At 64.3% G+C, this 19,468-nt stretch overlaps 8 protein-coding genes across 8 annotated transcripts; 3 read left to right on the forward strand and 5 right to left on the reverse strand.

The window, feature by feature from the left end:
• Positions 1 to 547: 547 nt before the first annotated feature.
• Positions 548 to 1,663, reverse strand: PFL1_02493 (uncharacterized protein; the record flags this gene model as incomplete). Its single annotated transcript, XM_007880010.1, has 1 exon — positions 548 to 1,663. One exon carries the CDS (start codon positions 1,661 to 1,663, stop codon positions 548 to 550), a length of 1,116 nt encoding a protein of 371 aa, XP_007878201.1.
• Positions 1,664 to 4,361: 2,698 nt separating this feature from the next.
• Positions 4,362 to 5,603, forward strand: PFL1_02494 (uncharacterized protein; the record flags this gene model as incomplete). The annotated part of the gene is made up of 2 exons (XM_007880011.1): positions 4,362 to 5,165; positions 5,268 to 5,603. The coding sequence occupies 2 exons, from the start codon at positions 4,362 to 4,364 to the stop codon at positions 5,601 to 5,603; spliced, it is 1,140 nt and encodes a 379-aa protein (XP_007878202.1).
• A 111-nt stretch (positions 5,604 to 5,714) lies between these two features.
• Positions 5,715 to 7,526, reverse strand: PFL1_02495 (uncharacterized protein; the record flags this gene model as incomplete). The annotated part of the gene is made up of 3 exons (XM_007880012.1): positions 5,715 to 5,874; positions 5,965 to 6,090; positions 6,220 to 7,526. 3 exons carry the CDS (start codon positions 7,524 to 7,526, stop codon positions 5,715 to 5,717), a joined length of 1,593 nt encoding a protein of 530 aa, XP_007878203.1.
• A 567-nt stretch (positions 7,527 to 8,093) lies between these two features.
• PFL1_02496 (uncharacterized protein) lies at positions 8,094 to 9,413 on the reverse strand (the record flags this gene model as incomplete). The annotated part of the gene is made up of 1 exon (XM_007880013.1): positions 8,094 to 9,413. One exon carries the CDS (start codon positions 9,411 to 9,413, stop codon positions 8,094 to 8,096), a length of 1,320 nt encoding a protein of 439 aa, XP_007878204.1.
• Positions 9,414 to 10,300: 887 nt separating this feature from the next.
• On the reverse strand, positions 10,301 to 11,157 carry PFL1_02497 (uncharacterized protein; the record flags this gene model as incomplete). The annotated part of the gene is made up of 6 exons (XM_007880014.1): positions 10,301 to 10,360; positions 10,454 to 10,516; positions 10,615 to 10,707; positions 10,808 to 10,851; positions 10,925 to 11,041; positions 11,121 to 11,157. 6 exons carry the CDS (start codon positions 11,155 to 11,157, stop codon positions 10,301 to 10,303), a joined length of 414 nt encoding a protein of 137 aa, XP_007878205.1.
• A 701-nt stretch (positions 11,158 to 11,858) lies between these two features.
• PFL1_02498 (uncharacterized protein) lies at positions 11,859 to 13,604 on the forward strand (the record flags this gene model as incomplete). The annotated part of the gene is made up of 3 exons (XM_007880015.1): positions 11,859 to 11,878; positions 12,462 to 12,573; positions 12,981 to 13,604. 3 exons carry the CDS (start codon positions 11,859 to 11,861, stop codon positions 13,602 to 13,604), a joined length of 756 nt encoding a protein of 251 aa, XP_007878206.1.
• Positions 13,605 to 14,253: 649 nt separating this feature from the next.
• On the reverse strand, positions 14,254 to 16,297 carry PFL1_02499 (uncharacterized protein; the record flags this gene model as incomplete). The annotated part of the gene is made up of 2 exons (XM_007880016.1): positions 14,254 to 14,340; positions 14,465 to 16,297. 2 exons carry the CDS (start codon positions 16,295 to 16,297, stop codon positions 14,254 to 14,256), a joined length of 1,920 nt encoding a protein of 639 aa, XP_007878207.1.
• A 432-nt stretch (positions 16,298 to 16,729) lies between these two features.
• PFL1_02500 (uncharacterized protein) lies at positions 16,730 to 18,727 on the forward strand (the record flags this gene model as incomplete). Its single annotated transcript, XM_007880017.1, has 1 exon — positions 16,730 to 18,727. One exon carries the CDS (start codon positions 16,730 to 16,732, stop codon positions 18,725 to 18,727), a length of 1,998 nt encoding a protein of 665 aa, XP_007878208.1.
• Between the last annotated feature and the right edge of the window lie 741 nt (positions 18,728 to 19,468).

Genomic DNA, 19,468 nt, shown 5'->3' on the forward strand with positions numbered 1-19,468 from the left:
GCGAGCTTTCGATAGAGCCGGATATGGGAACAAATGTAGTGACGCAGCGGGGACGTGTGTGAGGGGGGCAAAGCAACTGTACATGATGATGATGGTGGAGAGCATGTTGGGTAGGAGGGTGCGAGTGATTTTTCGCGGAGAGAGAGGGCGACCGCAACGGTTGGTCGGGCGGCGTAGCTTGGGGGGCAGAACGAGCCTCGAGTGGGGGGCTGCGTGGCGGATAAGGCGAGCAGATCGCAAGCGAGCGACCAGGAGCAGCGGCAGCATCAGGAGCATCATGCGTGCGTGCGGGGTGCCGGCCATGGGTGCTGGGGACGATGTAGCGCCTTGTCCGCCGTGGTATATTTCAGAGCAGGTGCAAAAAACGTGACCAACCGACGTTCCCTCGGGGAATCAATCGGATGCGGACCGAAAACAGATGAAAAGGCTTGCGCGGGGCAGTTTTTTTGGAGAGGAGAGCGAGAGGGCAAGGTCCGTTTCTTGATTGGGCTGGAGGTCGAGGCTGCGCGTGGCGGCGCCACCAGGAGAGGCGGGCCCGTCTAGTCGATCATTGCGACTTCTTGCTCTCGACCTTGTCCGCCTTCGGGGCCTTTTCCCCGACGCCCGTGACGGCGAGCAACGGGTCGTCCTCGGGCCGCGGCGCCCGGTAGCTGCCGCCGAGCCTGTCGCACCCGGTAAAGTACTGGCCGTAGTTGCAGGTGAAGAAGAGGTGGTGGAGCGTGTGGTGCGAGGGCCCGTTGATGATTTTCTCGAGGGGCGAGTTGCAGATCATGTCCGAGTCGTGAATGAGGATCGACCACAGGTTGACAAACACAAACAGGCCGATGGAAATCATCCGGTGCAGCGGGAAGATGAAGGGGAAGATGTGGTAGGGCAGCGACTGGGCGTAGCCGTCGAGCGGGTGGAAGGCGTGCGAGGCGAACGGCGTCGGCACGAGCCACTTGTGGTGCGGCTTGTGGATGTGCTTGTAGAGCCGGGGGTGGTGCTCGAGGCGGTGGACCCAGTAGATGGCGGCGTCGGTGAAGACGAGGAAGAGGGGCACCGAGAGGATGGCGTAGGCGATGCCGTAGTCGTCGATGTTGTTGTAGAGCTTGCTGTGGCCGCGCACCTCGAGCACGAACCACGGCACCGTCATCAGGTCGAGGGGCAGAAAGGCACGGATCGACGACTCAATCTCGAGGCGGACCTGGTTCTTGATGAAGCGCGGGTGCTTCATCATGTCCTTGTTGAACAGGTACTTAAACGAGAGCCCGGCAAAGGTGAAGTAGAGGAACACGATGCCAATGTAGGTGATGACGAGGAGCGAGATGAACTGGCGGATGATGCTGTCGCGCGGCAACGCGCTCGAGTTGCGCAGCGCCTCCCAGTCCACCTCGGACGCCACATTTGCCGCAGCGTCAAAGGCCTTGGCCGCTGTTGACCGCGTCGCCGAGTTGACCGATTGTGTCGTGACGGCGGCGGCGCTGCCTGTGAGTGCGGATGACCAGCCGGCGATGCCGTTGGTCAGGTTCGAGAGGACGCCTGCGGGCGCGGAGTGGCCCCCCCGCGCGACGGCCGAGAGCAGCTCCGGGTTCTTGGCGACGGACCGTGGCAGCGCCGGCCAGACGGTGGCCCAGACCTTGTCCAGGATGAGGTTGTCGGCGATGTCGAGAACGAGATCCATCGTGGCTCGCGTAGACGTGTGGAGTACAGGCGGTCGTGAAAGGTGGGCGGGCGGACAAGGGAGGAGAAAGGGCTCCTCGAGAAGCTCCGCGTAGCTCGTTCAACAATGCCAGACACCGGTGTTGATGGCTGCGGATAGGTGCTGGCGGTGCGTCGCGAGACAAGTGAAGAAGGAGAGCAGCGATGAGAGAGCTGCCTTGGTCCTCCTTTTGCGCTGTTCAGCTCCTGGCTGTGACGGGATGAGGTCGATGCCGCGGCTGGTTTGAGACGTGTGGCGGGCCCTAGTCGATAGATGGATGACTGCTGGCCGACGAAGAAGTCGGCAGAGAGTGCGCGAGCTACAGGGCCGAAGGAGGGTGGCGGCTCGAGTGGATCCGGAATGAGGTCGCGGTTGTGGCGCCGGCAAGAACACAAAGCAGATGTTGCAACAGGGAGAGTCGCGCTTGTTGAAGGGAAGAAGGAGCGATGGATATGGCGGGGATGACTAGGTAGGATGGACGGAAAGTCAGGTAAGAAGGGAGGGTGAGGATGGGGAGCGAGGAGAAAGAGGCCGGTGGTCAAATTGCGGTGAGGGAGCGAGGTACTTTTGTCGTCGGTGCTCGGTCAAGGCTCGCTTGCTTGGCGCTGGCTTGCCCTTGGGACACCACAAACGGACAGACGCACACAGAGGAGGAAGGGGGCCTGCATACCGGTAAGCCTGGGCCTACAGCAACGGCGGCCACGGCGGCAGCGAGCTTCCCTCGAGCCAAAAGTCGGGCCACGGTGGCAAATCAGCCGACAACCGCGTTCGCCGAGCACGCCAGGCCAAGGCGCGGCCCGCCAGGCAAAACCAGGCATCGAATACAACCCCCCTCCCCAACGGCCTCTTGCACAAAGGGAGCCGGGGCAAAGGAGCACGGCCGGAATAGAGCTCGCCGGGTTTGAATACAACCAACAGCTTGGAAGAGGCTGCAGGCGGAAGCACATATCCCAGGCAAGCAAGCAAGCAGCAAGCAAGGTGGGTCAAACAGGCCAGGGCGAGAACGTCGTGAGACCTTGCCCCGCGACACGACGAGGCCGGGCGAGGGCTGAGCGAGGCAAAAAAGTGGCACGATTTTCGACCACCCTACCGGCCTTCGCCCGCCCGCCGCGCCCGCCGCGCCCGGCCTCTGCGCCGAGCGTAAAATGCGCAAAAATTGGGCGGCGCCCGTTCCGCTGGAAGGCCGGTTCGGCCAGCCAGTTGGCAAGCGGGCAAGCGGGCGGCCAAACACCAAAAAAAAAAGTTTTCGGCTGGTTGGCGAGCGAGACAGCCTTGCTTTGCCTTTGAAGCTTCGACATTTCGAGGGCCAGCAGCCTTCATGCGCTCTCGTTCTCGGTCGGCCCCGCAAACAGCGAGGCCACCTCGAGCAAGCGGCTCTTCCCACAGGCGCCTAACGAAGCAGCTAGGCCATGCCAAAGCTGGGTCATGTCAACTCGTCGTCGGTCAAAAAGACCTCTCGGCGTCGCCCATGTCGCCGCCGTCGTTGTACTGTAGTCGCCTTCGCCGCTGCCAGGAGGCAGGCTGGCCTAGCTCCGGAAGTCGGCAGCCGAGTTCCTCCTTCGGCCTGCCTGCTGCTGCTTCTCGCAGACGAGTCCCTCGAGCCAAACGCGTCCACGCCAGCCTGTCTGCTGCTTGCTTTTCGTCGACCGGCTGCGCATTCCACGCAGGCAGGGCATGCTCCTGCTTGCTGTCTCCCTGCGAGATGGCCGAGTGTGGACTTGGCCTCCTCATTCAAGGAGCTTGCGCGACACCGAGTCGGCGGTGGGGGCAGCCAAGAATGGGCCCATTCTCTTGACGCTAAGCGTACGCGCCGCCAACGCAAAGGACGGCAGGCGGGCGACGATCAGCCGGCACAACCACAGGGTTGCGCCAGCCGGTCGGCCTGTTGGCTCTTCCGCCACCCCATTGCGCCACCGCTTGTCCGGTCGAGCTCGACCCAAGCGTCCAGACCGCGTAGATGCTTGCTTACACTCTGCCACGGATGAAAAGTTTCGAGCCAGCAGAACGGATCGGAGCCGAGGGCGTCCGAGGGAGGCGATGTCGGCGGCGGATGTTGTGGACGGTGGCGGGGCTGGTCCGGTGGGTCGGACGAAGTGCGAAAAGTGGGCTGATTTGTCGCCTGCGCAGCCATTCGTTTCTTCCTGCCGGCTTTGGCGAGCACGCACGCGTTTGGTTTGTTGCGCACGAGCCGCCAATTTTTCTCTGGATCGATCTGGATCGACGTCGGCGTGGCCGCGTTGATGATCTGATAAACGGCACGCCCCCCGTCGTGGGCCACCCTCGGCGGCCAGGCGGCCCTCTTCTCTTGTTCCCCTGAGCCATTCTCGGGCTTCTCGGATGCATGGCGTGTTACTGCGGCTCGACGGCATCGTCTGATGATGGACGCGGGCCAGCAGGGAGTAGGATGGTGTGGGGTCAGATCCCGGAGCGGAAGGTGCACGGGGCGTGGGGGCGATGTTTGCGCGCCGTGCAATTCTCCGGTCGGCCGTCGATGCCCGAAAGCGCCGCGGCCACGGACTCGGCCCAATTCTTCGGTTCCGAAGATGCGGGCCAAGTGTCCCTAGCCTCCACCTCGGCCCACGTCTCTGGCTCTGGCCTTCTTCCACGCTTCGAACCACCGACCAACGCCTTGCTCCCGTACTCCTCCTCGCACAGCCTCAGCAACCGGCTCGACACGACCATGCCGCATTCGCACCACTCGCACTCGGGCCAGTTCTGCCTGCACGCCAAGTCGAGCCTCTCGGACGTCGTCGAGCGCGCACGGGCGCTTGGGTTCACCCACTTCCACCTCAGCGAACATGTCCCGCGCCAGTCGACCGACCAGCTCTACCCAGAGGAAATCGAGGCCAAGGTGACGCCTGACACTCTGAGGGCCACCTTTGAGTCGTACTTGATCGAAGCGAGGCGGTTGGCGGCCACCCTCGACGGCCAGATGCAGGTGCTGGTCGGCTGCGAGACCGAAAACGTCACCAGCCCGGATACGTTGGACTACCTCGTCGACGTCCTCCAGCATACCGAGGGCGGCTCGACGTCGACGCCGGCGACACCACCGGGTGCGATAGGCAAGGGAAGGGTCGATTTCCTTGTCGGATCCGTCCACCATACACACGGTGTCCCAATCGACTTTGACCCGGAAACGTTTGAAAGGGCGCTCTGCTGCTCCCGGACCGGCCCCGCTGAGCCAGCACAGCAACGACAGCCGACCGGATCGGAAGCGGACGAGACGGAAGCGCATGAAGCGCTGATGCTCTCCTACCTCGACACGCAGCTCGAGACGATGCAGCGGCTGAGGCCCGAGGTGATCGGCCACTTTGACCTCTTCCGCCTCTACCGGCCAGGCGCATCGGTGCGCTCCAAGGAGGTGTGGGCCAAGATCGAGAGAAACGTCCGGTATGCCGTCGGGTACGGCGCGCTGTTTGAATGCAACGCCGCTGCGTTCCGCAAGGGGTGGCAGACGGCCTATCCGGGCAAGGAGATCCTCGAGGTGCGTGTGCCCCCCAGACTCGGCGACGGGCCAAGCTTGGCCGCGGACGAACCCTCACTGACTTGACCGCCTTCTTCTGCCTGCCCACCTCCCCATCTGCAGCTGATCCTCTCTCTCGATGGAAGGCTCTGCCTGTCGGACGATTCGCACGGCGTACAGGCCGTCGCACTCAACTACCACCGCCTGCGTCGCTACCTCGTCGATGCGGGCGTCGACCAGATCTGGTACCTCGAAAAGGCCACGGCAGAGGACCACCAGCTGCCCGATTCCAGCCCGCCTACGCGGTTCGAGAGGGGCACGGTGGCGCGAAAGATGGGCAGCGAGTGGAGCCGACATCCCTTCTGGCAGACATACGACGAGATCCGGCTCCGCGAGGAAAAGGACGCGGCGGCAGCGGCGACACCAGCAGCGGCAACGACAGCGACAGCGTCAGGGTGACGATGAAATGGGAATGCTGGGACCGAGCTGCGATGCGTGGAGAGAGAGCAGGGGAATGTACAGAGCCAGAGGGGAAGATGCAAGCGATGCGGGCGGTTCCGGGCCTCACTTTCACTTCTTTGCCACCCGCTTCCTCCTCGGCTCGGGAAACTTGAGTGGGAGCGAGAGCGTGGCGCACCGCACCTTTTTGATCTCGCCAAACTCGACGTCGCCGTTGGCCACGGGCTTGGTGCTGGGCGTGCACCCGATGGCCTTGAAGATCTCCATGAGCCTGATCGTCGAGTGCGAGTGTCAGGGCGAGCGCGGGGGGTCAGTCATACGAGGCCAGATGCGAAGAAGATGGTGCAGCCAGAATACTCACTTGTAGGGCTCCAGCTGGAGGCCCTTGGCGACCGGCTCGTAGGCGACGGAAAAGTGGTCGGTGTGGAGCAGCAGCGCGCAAGTGTAGGCGAGGTACCTCGTCTGCTCGAGGCCAGACAGGTAGATCCTGGTCAGGGGGCGACAAGCAGCAGCAAACACGAGCATAGGAGGAAGGCGAGGGTCAGCAGCGGCGCGCGAGCTTTGACGACAACGAGGGCGCGAGATGGATGCGGTCCGGGACGGGCTTGGCACTCACTTGCTCCTGCCCTTGGCCGAGTTGGTGAAGCGGTCGACAATGTCGCGGAAGACGCGGTTGCCCTGTGCGCTCTGGTCGAGGCCAAGCGACTCCTTGATCGACCTGGGGTCGCGCACCTCCTGGAAGAGGAGCATGAACGAGATCAGGTACACGAGGTACATGGTCATGCGCACGCGGTCCTTTGTCTCCTCGATGGCGATGTTCTGGCGCTTGGTAAACGAGTCGACGACGTCCTGCGAGGCGCCCGCCGGCGGGTCCGGGTAGTCGAACTGGGCGTTCTGCACCGCCGCCCAGACGCGGGTGGCGAGCCAGCTCGTCTTGATGGGCTCGAGCCAGGCGCGCACGTCTTCCTCGGAGGTGAGCTCGAGCACGGCGTCGATGGGCACCTGCTTGAGCACCGTGGGGTCGATGAGGTTCTTGATCGGGTACACGTCGACCGGCTTGGTGGCGTTGGGCTCGTGCGGCGGGATGGGCCGCGACTTGAGGTCGATGGCCTGCAGCTCGGCCGCGCTCGGCAGGTTGGCCGTGCTCTGGGTGATGCCCTCGGTCACCTGGTCCACCGAGCCAAACACCTGCGACACGTCGACCTTCATCCTCTCGGCGTTGATGCGCGCCTTCTTGGCCTTGGTGTTGCCGAACGTGCCCTCCAGGCCCTTCCTCTGCTGGTAGTAGACGCTGACGCTGTCGTCGCCGTCAAAGGTGATGGGGTCGAGCATCTTGAGCGCCTTGATGGAGCGCGAGACGGTAAAGAGCGGCGCGGCTCGCAGCGTGACGGTGGATGCGACCGGGTCGTAGACGCCCACCATGTACTCCCCGGAGTAGCCGCGCAAGTCTGACGCGGAGCCCATCAGGAAGTTGTCGCCGAGGTACTCGATCGAGTTGGTGCCTCCGGCCAGCACCAGCCTCTCATCCTTTGGCCCGCCCTTGACGCTGCCCGAGGACGAGGAGCCGGGAAGCGCATCGCCACGGTAGAGGTCAAAGTCGGCGCTGTCGGCGGGGAGGTAGTCGGGGAACGAGGCGAGAGCGATGCCGTTCGAGGAGCGCGTGCTGTTGGCGGCGCCGGCGAGCCGGAGCGTGGCCTGGCCCGCCTCGACCTTTGCCTTCTTGGAAGGCGAGGATGCGTCGGATTTCGACTTCTTCGAAGCCTTCTTGTCCTCCTTGGACTTCTTGTCGCTGCTGCTCTTGTGCTTGCTGGGGGTGGACGAGGACGCTGTCGAGTCGGCCTTGGAGTCGATCTCCTTGTGCTTCCGCTTCTGCTTTGTCGGCGAAGACGAGGAAGACGAGGGACCGGCGGTGCTGGGCGCCATGTCGGGCAGATGGCCTCCGGAGGTGTATGTCGCGCCGGCGGATTGTAGCTTAAAGTGAGCGGGCGGCTAAGGGCGAGCAGAAGGGACTCGAAGGCGAGGAAAGGAGGTCGGGGCGGGCGGAGGTGATGATGATGATGATGACGACGACGACGACGACGACGACGACGACGACGACGACGGCGAGGAGAAGGGTCAGCAGCTCAGAGCAGCGAGCGTGGGCCCCCCGCGGCCGACCGACCTTCTGGGCGCTGGAAATCAATTTTTTTCTCGTCGGCAGCGGCGGGCCCCAGCTGCAGGCGCTGCCCTCGCCCGTCTCCCGGCTGCCGAATTGGCCCTTGCCAGCCTCGCAGCCTGACCCTCCGGTTGCCACCCTGCATCGGCTCAGGCCGGCATCGCGCCCGCACACAGGGCTGTCAGTACGGCGTCGCATCTGTGCTGCCCCACGGACGAGACTCTTTGACAATCCGGGTATCTTGCAGCGGCAGGGACAGCAGAAGAGGAGGGGAGTAGTTACAATACAGGCACGGCAGCGGCAGGGCAGAGGCAGGAGCAGCAGCAAGGACCTCGTCACGATCCGACCATGGCGCTCATCATGCGCTTGTAGTCGCCGCTCGTCTCGCCCTCGACGCGGTGCTTGAGGCCCTTTTTGTGGCAGACTGCCGCATAGGCCCGCTTGACCTCTTCGAACCGGGCCCGGTTCCAGTGGTTGCGCGCGATTCGGTAGACGAGGCGCTCGTCCTTGGTGCCCATGCCCTTCATCGAGTCCTCAATCAGGCGGGCGTCGCGCTCCAGGGCGTTCTCGGCGCCGTCGACGATGAAGCGCAGCGCGTCCTCCATGTGGCCCGAGAATTCCGAGTTGATCATCTTGGACAGCGGGCGCTTGTGCTGGCGGGCGTAGCCGTGCGCCACGGCCGCCAGGTGCGGCGTGCTCCTCTGGCAGAGGATGCCGCAGATCTTGATCTCGTCGGTGCCGGCGCCGCGGGCGGCCGAGTGCAGGTCGCGGATGTCGGCCTCGACCATGTGCGGGTCGACGGGCGCGTTGTCGTCCTGACGGACGCCCTGCATCGCCATCGTAAACATGCGCTTCGTCTTGAACGAGAGCTCGTCCTCGACGACCTTTTCCATGTTCTTGCCGTACGTCGCCTGGTAGGCCTGCTTGAGCACGTGCATCTCGGCATTGGTGCGGCAGAGAAGCACCTCGTTGAGGATGTCTTCGTGCGTGCCGGCGCCGTCGCAGGCACGGTGAATGAGCCAGACGTCGTAGCCGACGGGGCCGAGCACCTTGGCCCGCAGCGCCGCCTCAAACCAGCCGCTCGTCTCCTTTTCCAGCACCTTGAGCAGGTCCTTGCCCGTCGTCGCCTTGAACGCGCGGCTGACGGCGTCGACCTGCATCGCATCCATGGGTGCCAGGGTGGCGATCAGTGCGCCCTCGTCGGTGCCGAAGCCCTTGGTCGCCTTGCGGATCCGCTCGACGTCGGCGGTCGGGTTGTAGCCCGGCGGCGGGGCGGCGGGCATGTGCGGCGGCGGAGGCGGGACCGGCACGCCGAGGTAGAAGAATCCGCCGCCCATCGGAGCGCCGTAGGGCGCGCCCATGGGAGGGGGTGCGTGGTACGAAGGCTGGTGGTGGTGGTGGCCGCCGTGGCCGTGATGGGGCGGCGGTGCGCCATACCCGGGCTGCGGAGGCGGTGCACCGTACCCGTGAGCCGGAGGAGCGCCCGGGGGAGCTCCGTACGGTCCGCCTGGATAACCGCCTCCCGGCGGGCCGGGCGGAGGAGCGTAGCCGCCTCCGGGAGGGCCAGGAGGAGGCGCGTAGCCGCCATAGCCGCCACCATGGGGAGGGGGAGGGGCGCCGTAGCCCTGGTTGTAGTTGGGTTGCGGCCAGGACATGTCGTCTGCGTTGCGATTTGGCAAGCTGTGGGTCGGACGGTGTGAGAGCGTGAGTATGTGAGGGCGTAGGTTGGTGAAGGGTGGCGTGCGAGGGGCGTGGGATGTTGCAGGGCGGACGATGAGCGGCGTCGCCGTCTGTGCTTTTTAAGCGTCGTCGACGACGAGGGGCCCGTGGGCCGTCGGAAAGTGGAGGCTGGATGCGCTTGCAGGCTGTCGTCGCACGCAGGCGAGCAGCTGCAGCTCTCCCTCGACGTGACGGCCGGCCCCACCTGCCTGCCCGCGCCGGCCGCTTTCTTGGCAGCCAGCAAGGCGGTGCACGGTGCGCGCCAGCCTGGAAAATGACGACCCGCGGCCGCCGGGCAGCAGGTACGGCAGCAGGCGCCCGGGCGCGCGCACAGCCTCATGGCCAGGTCGCACAGCCTGCCCAGCCCGCCAGGTCTTTTTCGCCCGCGCAACGAGGCCACCCCGCTGAGCCTCTTCGGGCGACAGCTCCGACGGGTGATGACCAGGCTGGGTCTCTGCAGCGCCCCGTCGAGGCCACAAGGGCGCCTGGCTCGCTCCCGGCGCATCGCCAAGGGGACATCGGCGTGTTCCGGCGTCAGATGCGCCGTCGATCCCGTCGGACCGGCAATGGCCAAACGCCACTCGACCGCCGTGTGGGTAGGGTCACGACCACGGCCGCCCATGTCCATACATGCAGGACAGAAGGTGGCTCAAACGTGGTGAGGAGAGTAGGACGCCGTGAAGGCTAAAAGTACAATGGCGAGGTGGCGGGCTGACACGTACTGTGCCGACGGCCGCTACAGTCTCGCATGGGTATAGATCGAGGGAGAGGGAGAGGGAGCAAGGAGGTTTCGCTGCTTTGCGCCTTGCTGCGGTTCGCTAGCTCAGCCCCAGGCAGCGGTCGTGCTGTAGTTGACGATCAGATGGCCTTCGGTGCCAAAGCACTGCGTGCGAGACATGGAGAGGTGATCGGACGCGAATGGTCAGCCTACTGTGCCGACGCCATCGTGAGATGGTGGACGAAGCAGTCGACGTACGCGGAACAGATTGCCAACGGTGTCATCCGGGGCAGGGCTGAAGGAGGCATTGATGTAGAGGAACTGCAGCCACAGATGGGATGGAAAGAAGCATCGACAGATCAGTTGGAGGGCTCCTCCATCGACCGGCATTGACCGCAGCGGGCTCATCTTCAACGCACCAGCGCATCGGAGGGCTTGAAGTTGAGCTCCTTGCGCAGGAACTGGATGACGGCCTGGAAGCGATTGAACGCAGTGATCCGAAAGTAATTGGTCTGCAGGCGGGCGATCGAGACGAGAGGGACTCGGGAGAGGTCAGCGACGTGGCCAAGACAGATGCATATGCGGCTGCAGACGACGACGCGCTTGCCTCACCTTCATGATCGGAGCGTTTCCTATCGCCTTGAAGCGTACGACGACTGTGCAGCAGACGCGAGAAGCTCGTCAGCCGAGCGGCCCTTTCGCGGTCGGACAAGCACGGCGCCACCTCACCCTTCGATGCATCCTTCTTCTTGTACAGGTCGAGCGCGGTCAGCGCAGCTTGCGGATAGACTTGGCTAGAGTTCGATGTTCCTGCTCCGGGCGAAGAGGCCAGAGCCCGGTCGACATCTGCTCGGGCGTGGAAAGGCAAAGGCATCGATCAGCGAGCAAGCGCGAGAGCAGGCGGCGCCGGACACCGCCGACGTACCTTGACCCGGCGCCTGTATCTGCGAGGGAGTCGCCATGATCTGCGAGATCTGTCCAGTCGATGCAGACGCTCGGTTTCTGCTGTCAGCGCGTGATGTGGCGTGGCGTCGTGAGGAGTAACGGCGGTGATGGTGATGGCGGAGAGCGACCTGGCAAGCGCAGAGTAGGCGGCCAGCAGTTGCTGCGTGCGCCATCCCGGCTCCACTTTGCTGGACCCTGGATCCAGCGAGGCGGGCGGAGGGCAGCAGTGGCCCGTGCGCACGGAACAGCGAGGAGATCGGGTAGAGTTTGCCGATTGAGCTGTCGGCCTGATGTCCTCAAGTGCGGAACCGAGCAACCTTTTGGCCTCGAGACCGTGGGAATTTTTCGGCGAGCGCAAAATGCACAAGGGGTCGCCACCTGGACGCCCGGAAGCGAAGCAAGCAAAATTTCGAAAAATGCGCCAGAGGCTGGAGGCCGTCGAGCCGTGGGCCAGCCAAACCCAGACGGCATCCGCTGAGGGCGTGGGCGGGGCCCAGCCAGCCAGCGCCATAGAGACGACGGGTGGCCGCTTGGCTGGGCAGGAGCGCAGGCGAGCCAACCAGCCAGCCAGCCAGCCAGCCAGGGCAAGGAGCGAGTGGGTGAGCGGGCGCTCGGCAGCCAGGGGCGGCGGGCTTCGGTGGGCCTGCTGGTCGCTCATCCTTCCTGGCCGATCCCTCTGTTCACCACCTCACCATCGGCACCACCCCCTCCCATCAAGATGTCCACCCAGGCCAAGACGTGAGTATCGTCGGTACAGCCCAGCAATGCGGAACCAGCATCTCCCGCCGAAGTCGACGCCCGAACCGCCGCCGCCGCCGCCGCCAAAGCCAGACTACGACGAATCCGACCTACCATGAGGCCAGGATGGCCGACGAAGCCGGCCGGCCTGATGGACGACTGCTCTTCGAAACTCGACGGATCTCGACCACGCCTCGACACCGTCTTTGCGCTTCGACGAGCGCGCTGTCGATCGTTTGCCGGGGCACGGAATGCTGCCTCCGTTCGAGGTGCCTCGCGCCGCACAGCGACCTCTGTCACATCTTGCATCTCGATCGTAAGCGCCTTGCGCAGGCGCAGTTTTTCGACATCGCCAGCATCTACGCCGTTTGCCGACGCTGCGACTGAGGCGACAATTTGGATGAGCGGCGACAGTTTGCGGTCTGGACGGCGGCTGGCGGGATGGTTCTTTGACGCTCCGGCATCGACTTTGGCGGCGGCTGGGATCGACTTGCAATCGGGGTCTTGCATTCCGACAATCGTTGAGGCGCTCAGCGACATGATGTTCTGACTCGTGATCCGCTGCATTCCTTGCGCCCTACAGCACCGTTCCGTCGGCACAGCAGGTGCTCGTCCCCGAGACCCTCCTCAAGAAGAGGAAGGTCGACCAGAAGGCCCGTGAGGAGAGGCTTTCGAAGCTTGCCGAGATCAAGAAGGTGAGCACCGCGCGTTGAACACACAGAGCCGACAGCACCAGGGCACAGCCATGGCATCGGACGCGCCCTCGGAAAAGAGGCGACGAGGAGGAAGGCATGCCTAGGAAAGGGCACGCCCACCACGACAACAATGATGCATAACAACCAACCTTTTCGGGCTAGTCAACGCACAATGCTGCCGAATTATACCATCTTTCGGGGCTGAGGTTGTCGCGGTGGATGGTGGACGCTCATGGGACGGGCGGACCAGGTGGATGGCAGGGGGACGGGTCGCCCAGGACGCTGCCAGGCGTGGTGCCGAGCCATGCTAGGCTCCCGACACACCGACATCGCTAGACACGGCTGCTGACGGTTCCCATCCTCCTCCTCCCGCCTCTCGCGGTCTCGTTCCGGCCATTACCCCGCAGGCTGGCAAGGCCAAGCGCCAGGTCATCTTCAAGAGGGCCGAGCAGTACACGAAGGAGTACCGCGCCGCTGAGCGTGAGGAGATCCGCCTCCGCCGCGCCGCCAAGGCTAGCGGTGACTTCTACGTCCCGGCCCAGACCAAGCTCGTCTTTGTCGTCCGCCTGAGGGGTATCATGAACATTGCCCCCAAGCCGAAGAAGATCATGCAGCTCCTCCGCCTGCTCCAGATCAACAACGGTGTCTTCATCAAGCTCAACAAGGCCACGTCGCAGATGCTCCAGCTCATTGAGCCCTACGTCGCCTACGGCACCCCCAACCTCAAGACCATCCGCGAGCTGATCTACAAGCGCGGTTACGCCAAGATCAACAAGCAGAGGATCCCGCTCACCGACAACGCTATCATCGAGAAGCACCTGGGCCAGTACGGCATCATCTCGGTCGAGGACCTGGTCCACGAGATTGCCACCGTCGGCCCCAACTTCAAGGCGGCCAACTCGTTCCTCTGGACGTTCAAGCTCTCGAACCCCAACGGCGGCTTCGCCAAGAGGAAGTTCCTCCACTACGTCGAGGGCGGCGAGACTGGCGACCGCGGCAGCATCGACTCGCTCATCCGCAAGATGAACTAAAAAGGGTCGCCGGTGCACGCTCGGAAACCCTTTGGCCTGTCCTCGTTCCTCGGCCCGCTCACACACACGCGCACCCACCACACACGCACGCCACGCGCCTACACACACATGCACACGCACGCACGCACGCCGCCATCTACATGTCCACCATCTCCAAAACCCCACAACCCAAAAAGAAAGCCTTTCGGCCGCGCCGAGCGCCCTCGGCCTCTGCCGCTCGCGACTCTCGTCTCAGCTAGCGCAGCTTGAGAGTCGCGCAACAGAGGCCCCTAGGGGACACGACGCGAGCCAGGCCTTCCGGCTGCGGCGGCCGGGGCAGTGGGTGCGCGTGGACCCCAACGAACTTGCCTCTCGTTGTCGTCTGTCCGGTCGTCGTCGGGGAGGCCCTTGATTTTCCCTTTGTCACATGTTACTCTTTTTTTTCGCTCCCCCGGATGATGAGACCAATCAATCCGACCTCCGCATGCAGTTTCTCTCGGTCGACGTTGGCCGCTGTGTGACCAGGGTGGAAGGCGGCAGGGATCATGTGATTCGCGATTCGTGTCTAGAGCAGGTTGGGAGGTGACGGGGCAGGGGGAAGGGGGGGAATCCTGGCGTCGGACTAAGTCGAAGGTGGAGGAGACGGAGCGGGCGATGATTCGTTCCGCGTCTAGGCCTTGGTGGTCTTGTTGCCGTTGAGCTCGCGGGTGATGGCGTCCAGGTCGAGGCCGAGGTAGCCGGCGATGAAGTCGCCAATCTGTCATCGTTACGGCACACGCGACGCAGACGAAGACACGTCAGCCAAGACTCTCGACTCGCGGGTGGCGGATCGACCAATCTCCATTCGCCTCGGCAGGCCAGGCCAGGCCGGAGGCACTCACGTTGGTGTTCTCCTGGTTGCCCGCCAGCTTGTGGGCGTCGTAGCCGTGGGCGTAGACGTTGATGTCGACGCCCGTGTGTCCCTCGGTCGAGAAGCCAATCTCGGCGCGACGCGCGCTGACGTCGGCAATCGCCTTGCGCACCTTGTTGATGCCCGTCGGCGGCACGGGCGCCTGGGCGCGGTAATCGGCAGGGTGGACCTGCTGGAATGCGGCACCGTCGGCGCCAGCTGCTGCCGAGAGGCGCTGCTCTGCATCGAGCTCCTCCTTGACGGCAGCGAGAACCTTGCGCGCCTCGTCTTCGGTGGCCGGGCCGCCCTGCTTGTCCGAGACGAACCCGAGCCCATCGCGGCCTAGGATCTTCTGCCGGATAAAGTCGAGGACCACCTTGTCGTCAAACTTGTGTCCCTCCTTGCTTCCCTGCTGCTGGGCGCGCACGAACTCGAGCAGCACCGCCGACAGGATGGGCGCAGAGTGCTTGACGTCGAGCAAGCGCTCCGGGTAGTAGGCGTAATTGGGGTAGCCCTCGGTCAGCTGGCGGCCGAGGGTGACGCCGCCCGTCTCGTGGTCGCTGGTCGAGATGAGGACGGTGCGCTCGTGCCGGTTGTTGTGCTGGTCGACGAAGTTCTTGACCGCCTGGATCGTGTCTTGGTAGGCAAGAGCCTCGCGCGCGTGGCAGGCCGGATCGTTGTTGTGCGCGCACAGATCGATCTGCGACCCTTCGATCATGATGATGAAGCCGTTCTTGTTGTCAGACGAGCGGGAGAGGAGGTTGAGCGCCTTGGTGGCCATCTGGGCCAGCGAGGGCGGCCGGAGGGCTGCGGGGATGTTGCGCCGGTCGATGTCAAAAGGCGTGTTGCCGGGCGCCAGCAGAGTCAGCAGGGGCAGCTTGACCTCGCTCGTCTCGATGTCGTCGAACAGGGCCTTGGTGTCCCGGGCGGCCTGCTCGCGCTGGGAGGCGCTATCGACACCAGCACCGGTGAGCTTCTGGTCGGTCGGAAAAGCGATGCGGACGTCCCATCCGAGCTCCTTTGCGACTTGAACCGTGTCCTCATCGTCGAGGCGGCACGACTGGGGCGACGATTTGGGCAGGAAGTTGCAGCCTCCTCCGCCGATGGCCAGGTCGAGGGTCCTCTCTCCGAGCGGGTTCTGCTTCCCGCCGATGAGCTGCGAGGCAATGAGCGGCTCCTCGGCGCGCGATGCGGCGTGCGAGATAAAGGCGGCGGGGGTCGCGTCGGTGAGGCGGGTAGTGACGACGACGCCCGTGAGGAGGCCCTTGCGCTTGGCGGCCTCAAATACGGTGCCGCAAGACCTTGCGTCTGCATCTACGCCGATGGCTCCATTGTAGGACTTCTTGGCGCAGGCAAAGGCAGTCGCGCCAGCGGCCGAGTCTGTGATGAGGGAGTTGGAGGAGCGGGAGCGGTGGGTGCCGACGAGGATGGTGTCGAGGGGCAGGCGGTACGCGGCGTCGTAGGCGGTGTTGTTGGTGAGGGCCTGGTAGAAGGCGCGGGTGTAGGTCTCGGATGCCGGGCCGAAGCCGTCGCTGACCATCATGATGACGTTGTGCTTGACATGGGGCGACCAGGGGAACGAGATGCCGTTGAGGCTGCCCACGGTCCAGGCCATGTAGAGGGCGCCGAGGGCAAAGAAGAGGAGGTTCTTGAAGTTGGCCGTCAGCCTGAGGGTCGGCTCCCGCTCCGGTGCTGGCACGGTCTCGGCATGCCTGACACTGGCTGCGGAGGCCTTCTCGCCCTGTTGCGATACGGGAGCGGGCAGCTCGTCGTGCTGTGGGCGAGCGGATTGCGAACCGACGGTGATGGAGAAGTTGACCTCCATGTTGGCTAGGGTGGGCGCCGCGAGCTGGTCGGCCTGGGACAGGAACAGTGAGAAGTCAAAGGTGTTGGAAGGTGAACGTGGTTCCGTTGCGATTGTGTAGAGTGTGCAGGGCAAGGCGAGCGATGGTGAATGCTGTGATGAGTGCGGGCAACGGTCGATGTGGGGAGCGAGCGGCGGCCACGACCAAGACAGGGGCAACCCCCCGCACGGACAACTCCACATGCCCGTCGAGTCGCTCGCGGCTGACTTGACTCGGCGCCAAAAGGCCGTCTAAAAGCCCGAGGAAAAAGGAGGGCGTCTGCTTGCCTCGCCGCCACCACGACTGCCTCGACCTTCCACAACTGCTCACCTCCAACCTCTTCTCGGGCGCTCCGATCGACGGCTCAGCCGATGCCAGTACCGAGAGCCGATGCGGACCCACTCCGAATCAACATGACGCCGACCAGCGGCGACGGCGACGTCGACGGCCGACATATCACCGACGCCGCCGTCATCGTCGACGAGCGCCCCCTTCCGCCGCGCCAACTGACTCTTGCATCGACGCCGCCGCTACCAGCGCGGCTGAGTCAGTTCATACGACCGCAGCAAGGAGAGGTACAACAGCCGTCGGTCGCAACGGTCTCCGAGCGCCTGCAGAGAGCCAGGATCGACCACCTTCGACACAGGCGCAACGTCGAAGACGAGCAGCTGCGCAAGCAGAGGCGCCAGCAGGACCACGCCGTTCCCAGCGGCAGCACACAAGCTGTGTCTTCCACCGCGGCCAGGCCAAAGACATCGTCGGCACTTCCGCCCCTGGCTTCCGGAAGCAACCCGGGGCTCGCCTTTCTCTCCCACACCTCACTGAATCAGCAGGAGCGGGACCAGAGGCTGCGCAACAGGCAGATCCAAAGGCGAATCGCCGGCCCAATCCCGCCGCAGAGCTGGAGGCAAGACGACAATAGCAACAGCGGCCAAGGACCAGACAATGAAGATGCGACGCTGCGATCAAGATCCTCACACGCCCAGATAGAAGCTCGCATCGAAACGAGGAAACGAGCCGTCCTAGCTCGCCGCCACAGGGTCTGCAGCGCCCTCCGCGCCCTTCTCGACGAGCGAGATGAAGCCACGTCCCAGGTTCGCCTCGCACAACGACTGCCAACGCTGCGCAACATGGCGCTGTGTGCAATAGCAGCTCTGGCCATACCAACTTCGAACCAAGGCTCCAAGGCACAACGTCGCTACCGTGCTGAGCTCTTTGACCTCTCGATCGACCACATCCCGCCTCACCTTCGGCGAACCATGGCGACGCTCTGCGGTCGACAGGCCCGCGTTCTTGGAGCCACCGCCGAAACCCTCCTGAGCTTGCTGCGACCGACACATGCAAGGACCGGCGCCGTTCTCAAGTCCACGGCGTCCTTGCGCCCCGACTCGGCTAGCGCCAACGAGGCCGGCAGTGACGACGATGACGACGATGATGGCGCAGACTGGGACGCCGAGGATGACGAGCCGGTCGCACAGCTGGTGGCGCAAAAACCGAAGTCTACACCCGAATCTAGCCGCTGGACAGCCAACCTGGTCGACCTGTCGTACTATGATCTCCTCGGCCCTGCTCAGGTCCGGTCGGTGCTCAACAGCAACCTCGTCGTCGCAAACTCGCACGTCAACCTCCGTGCGTTGAGCCTCGCGGGCTTCCGCCTCGACTTTGCCGATCCCGACGCGCTCCTCCGCATCCTTGCAAAACTCGCCAATCTCGAGCTGCTGAGCCTCGCCGGGTCGTCCGGATCAAGCAGCTCCGCCCTCGACCATGGCATGTTTCTCAAGCGGCTCAGCCGGGCGACACCACGGCTGCAGGTCCTGGACCTTTCCTACTGCGCCTGGGTCGACTCGCAAGCCGTCTGCTGCGTCTCGTGGTCGGAATGGCCCAGGCTCGATCATCTCGTGCTCAAGGGCTGCGAGCCCTTGCAGCATCCGGTCGTGGTGTCGTGTGAGCGAGAGGACCTCGACGCGCCGCCGGAACTCCCGGACGCCTCTGTGGGCGACGGCAGGGGAGTGGCGGCTGCCAACTTTGTCGCTCCCTGGCACGCCCTGCATCATGGCCAGGGACGACGCGACGGTCAGGCCTCCACGGTCCGGTCGTCGGTCCTCGTCGCGACACGACCGGGCATCCTACCCGGCACGGGCGCGACCTCACAGAGCGCCGCAGCTTCGGATGGCGGACGCCACGAGGACGCGGTACGCGCGCTGACCCGCCAGGCGAGCGCAAGTTGGACGGCGGGCAGGGTCAGAGGCTCCGGGCACACCAAGGCGGTGTCGTACACGCAATCGTTCGTGCGGTGTCCGACGAGCGGCAAGGAAGTGGAACAATGGCAGTGGGAGCGGGCGATGGTCCTGGATGCCGTCAGAGGAAGGCTCAAGGGTGGCGGGCGAAGGTGGGTCGAGGTGTGGTTCTGACGGCGGCGGCGGCCGGTCGCGCTACCCACCTGTCGTCCAGGCTCAACGGCTGCCAAAGCGGACCTCGCCGATATCGTCGCTCGTCCAGCACACGGCCGCGTCGATGCTGGCCACCTCCATCTGCGGCCATAGCACCTTGAAAGCACTGCATCCCGTCTGATCTGCCACGGTTAACCAAGGTCGCGCCTGGCCAGTACTACGGTGGGGGACCCCGTGGGAATCCCAGGTGCTGCAGTTACATCAACTTTTTTTGCTCGCCTCGCTCAGCGCGGATCACGACGTGCGGCGGAGGGGGCGACAGTGAGTCGATGAAAGGTCCCCTTGGTCGGATGAGGACGTGGTGTAGAAGGCGGCGGCACAGGGAGGGGTCGGGGCCGGGGTAGCTCTCTGGATCTTCAGGGTCTTGCTCTTCAGTGCTGGCATCGCCAAGAGAATTCCAAGCCTTTGCAGGCAGGTGCTGCGGATTCGGGGCAGAGAAGGAAGCGTCTCAGCGGCCACGAGATCGATAGATGTCATACACCTTCTCGAACACGCTCATCAGCTCAGCACGTCGATCGGAGATTGAGTCGCCCGTGGATGGAAAGGTCGCGGGAGGGCTTTGGCTTGGCAAAAGGGCCAGATCTCGACGAGCTCGAGCAGCCGCATGCTGCCGGTAAGTGCCAGACGATGGCGTGCTGAGCCTGGCCCAATGAACAGGAGGGGACGTGGGGTACGGCAACGTCACGTATGTAACGCACGCAG

This window comes from Pseudozyma flocculosa (assembly GCF_000417875.1).
Source record: "Pseudozyma flocculosa PF-1 unplaced genomic scaffold scaffold00007, whole genome shotgun sequence".
Taxonomy (NCBI): Eukaryota; Fungi; Basidiomycota; class Ustilaginomycetes; order Ustilaginales; family Ustilaginaceae; genus Pseudozyma; species Pseudozyma flocculosa.